The 3715-nt window shown below is 44.3% G+C and overlaps 1 protein-coding gene across 1 annotated transcript; it reads right to left on the reverse strand.

Annotated features, from left to right (window-relative positions):
- Positions 1 to 1155: 1155 nt before the first annotated feature.
- On the reverse strand, positions 1156 to 3204 carry LOC310640095 (thyroid hormone-inducible hepatic protein-like; the record flags this gene model as incomplete). The annotated part of the gene is made up of 2 exons (XM_083362205.1): positions 1156 to 1240; positions 2750 to 3204. One exon carries the CDS (start codon positions 3202 to 3204, stop codon positions 2785 to 2787), a length of 420 nt encoding a protein of 139 aa, XP_083218331.1. The 3' UTR covers positions 1156 to 1240; positions 2750 to 2784.
- Positions 3205 to 3715: the final 511 nt, after the last annotated feature.

Genomic DNA, 3715 nt, shown 5'->3' on the forward strand with positions numbered 1-3715 from the left:
ACGCCCACCCAAAGGGCCACGCCCACCCAGCACCTGATGATGCATGAGTGGGTTTGGGGTTGCAGTTTGGGTGCTCGGTCTCTCAAAGGTTCGCCATCACAGGTGCAGGGTTACCTGCCTGAGCAGGGGGTTGGACTAGATGACCTCCAAGGTCCCTTCCAGCTCCGTTATTCTATTAAGTGGAGGATCAAGCTATTCTCCAAAGCGCCAGAAGGCGGGACAGGAAGCAATGGATGAAAACTAATCAAGGAGAGATGCAACCTGGAACTAAGGAGAAACTTCCTGACAGTCAGGACAAACTTACTGAGGAGGGAATCAAACCAAGATGAAGGAGAAACTTCCTGATAGTGAGAACAATTAATCGGTGGAACGGCTTCCCTCCAGAAGTTATGGGAGCTCCATCACTGGAAGTTTTTAAAGAAGAGATTGGACAGCCACTTGTCTGAAATGGTATAGGGTCTCCTGCTTGAGCAGGGGGTTGGACTAGATGACCTCCAAGGTCCCTTCCAACTCTGTTATTCTGTTATTTGTCTTTCTGCTAAAGGAGAAGGCTGTGAAAACCCCAAGGAATACCATCTCACCCCACAGGGCAGGTTTGGGGTGTACGTCCCAGTACTTTAGGCTAGGTGCAAAAAAAAGAATTCAAAAAGAAAGAATAGCAATACGTTTCTGAGGAGTCACCAGGAAGCGAAGTCGGATTTGAAGGAGATTTTTCTCTACAAGAAAAAATTAATAATCCTGTAGATATTTTGCAAGCGGGCAAAACACTGAATCAGGGGAAGGGGAATGAAGCAATAACCTGGAATGTAGTTTACTTATCTTGTTTTATTCACAATAAGTGCCTCCGTTCAGTTACATACAAAAAAAAATAGCATAAATATCATTCTGGAAACGATTTTCAAACAGTAGTTAATTCCAGCCACACCCTGATAGGGTGCCTGGGCTGATTCAAAAGGTACACAAACCCGGAATATTTCGTCTATGAATAATAACTTAATCTTCTTTTTGCTCGAAGTAAGTTCATAACCATAAATATATATAGATATATATAATTTGGTGTTTCAAGAGACGGTTTGCTGCTGTGAAAGTTCTCTCCTTCGCTTTGAGCAAGTTCAAAAATCTCAAAACTCTTTCTAGAAACGGTAGCACATTGGTGGCAGCATAGAAACGCTCTTTGGAGCAGCGTTTGAGAAGGCTCCCAGCCCGTCTGTGGTGTTCAGGCAGCACTCGTGGAGCAAACCTATGAAATAAATCAGAAAAGTTCGTCAGCGATCTCTCCCAGCCAGCACACAGTCCTAGCAGCAGAAGCTGTTCAAGGTTACCCAAGCATCTTTATAAATAGCAAATCAGGGCATAATGCAAGATGTTTTTTTTTTTACCATGTTCACTCTTGAGCAGTCTTCCCCTACATATATTTGAAATGAGGGTGCTGATAATTAGGGATTAAATCATTGCTACGATTATACATTTTTTATCGTGCTACCATGAATCACGGTTGGGTTTGATTTCTTGCACGGTGTGTGTGTGTGTGTGTTTCATACATCACTGGGAGCCTTCTGTAGGCAACATGGTTGGATTATATGATCTTTATGCTAATAGAGAAACGGAGAGAGGGAGAAAGGAAAATAGGGAGGGAGGGAGGGAGAAAGGAAGGAAGGAAGGAAGGAAGGAAAGAAAGAAAGAAAGAAAGAAAGAGAGTGAGAGAAAGAAAGAGAGTGAGAGAAAGAAAGAGAGAGAAAGAGAAAGGAAGGAAAGAAGGAAAGAAAGAAAGAAAGAATAAAATAAAATAAAATAAAATAAATAAAATAATATAATAAAATAATAAAATAAAATAAAATAATAAAATAAAATAAAATAATGAAATAAAATAAAATAAAATAAAATAAAATGGTGAGGGAGGGAGGAAAGTAGGGAAGGAAGGAAAATGGGGAGGGAGAGAGGGAGAGAGGAAAGAAGGAAGGAAGGAAAGAGATGAAAAGATGGAGGGAAGGAAGGAGATGGGAAAAAGGATGTAAGGAAGTAAAGAAAAAATAAGGAAGGAAGGAAGGAAGAAGGAAGGAAGGCAGGCGATGGACAGTCTGTAGCTTTTGGTCCCCAGAGCCCCTTCTGATATGATAGACTTTTCCTAGGCTTGACAGATCTAAACATTTGAAATTATTTCCATTCACAGGTAGTCCTCGACTGAACGACCACAAGCGAGTCCAAAATTTCTGATGCTAACTGAGAGGGTTGTTAAGTGAGTTTCTCCCACCTTACCACCTTTTGGGCCACCGCTGACTTTGCCTGTTGCAAAAAAGGGGATCGTGTGACCCTGGGACCTCGCAAACGTCCTAACTACATGCCAGTCGCCAAGCCTCTGAATTCTGATCACGTGACACACACACCCCCCCGGGATGCTGCCATGGATCACTTGCAGTGTGAAAAGCAGTCATAAAGTCCCTTTTTCTTTAGTGCCGTTGTAACATCGGTCACTGAATTAACCGCCGTAAGTTGAGGACTGCCTCTACTAAAGAACAAAGAAGCGCTTTAAGCCTTAGAACAGGGGTAGGCAATCTTGGCTCTTTTATGACTCCTGGACTTCAACTCCCAGAATTCCCGAGCCAGCAGGCGAGTGATGGGATGCTGAGCATTCTGAAGGTCCACCTCAAGAAAGAAACCCTTCCAGATATATATATATATATATATATATATATATATATATATATATATATATATATATATATATATATATATAAAGGAAACATCTTACCTCCGACGGCTTCCTAGCCTGCGTATCTCCACACCTTAGCTCCGGTTGATCCGTTCCATAATTTCGTTGTACTTGGCCGTGACGGCAAGCGCTCTCTGGGTCAAATGATGGAGGACACGATACAGACTTGACAAGTGGTAATAAAAGATGTCTTCCAGGCTGTCCTCCTCCATGTTCTCCTGCTTCCCTTGAAGAAGCTCAGGTAGCTGCTTCTCTGTTCTCAGGGGTAAGAGCCCGCCTTCCACCATCCCCTTGCCGGATTTCAGCAGCGTGAAATGTTCAAACAAATCTTTGCCGGCTGAGTCGGCCCCGAAAGCCTCTTCCAGATCTTCCAAGGAGACCCCACGAAGGAGGCTGGGGAACATGACGGTCTGCTCCATCTTCTGGATGGCCGACACGTACTTCTCCATGGCTGCAGAAGAGAAAAGTTCTGGGAGTTGGAAGTCGGCTGGCATCGTCAAGTCTTCACCGAGCTGGGAGACGGGCAAGGAGCAAAAAGGGTGAGCCAGGCTTCCAGGCGGTTAAGGACCATTTATGGAGCAAAGCTGGGCTGGAAATCAGCCCCCGTCGGCGTGATCGGGATGAGTTCCATCCAAGGACACACCTCGTTTACCAGCCAATCAGACCATTCTCCACCTGGACCTTTCTCTGCAGTTGGCAGTGACAGGTTGCAAGGCTTCCAAACTGGGCCTCTTCCAAAGGTTTGACCCCAGAGGACGTGTGGGGCCGTGCCAAAGGAGGACAGCTGAGTCATGCTGGACAAGCTCAGCTGGGCAGATTGGAAAATGCCCAGTAGAAAGTTTTCTGCCAAAGCTTGAGAAACAGTGAAAGATTGCAACAGGAGCCTTACATACATGGACACTGCAAAAGACACAGAAATCATGCATGGTACAGGTGCTCACATGAACTCCCGTGGATGTAATAATAAGTGATCAATCAATCAATCAATCAATCAATCAATCAATC

The sequence above is a fragment of the Vipera ursinii genome (genome assembly GCF_947247035.1).
Source record: "Vipera ursinii genome assembly, chromosome: 4".
Lineage (NCBI taxonomy): Eukaryota > Metazoa > Chordata > Lepidosauria > Squamata > Viperidae > Vipera > Vipera ursinii.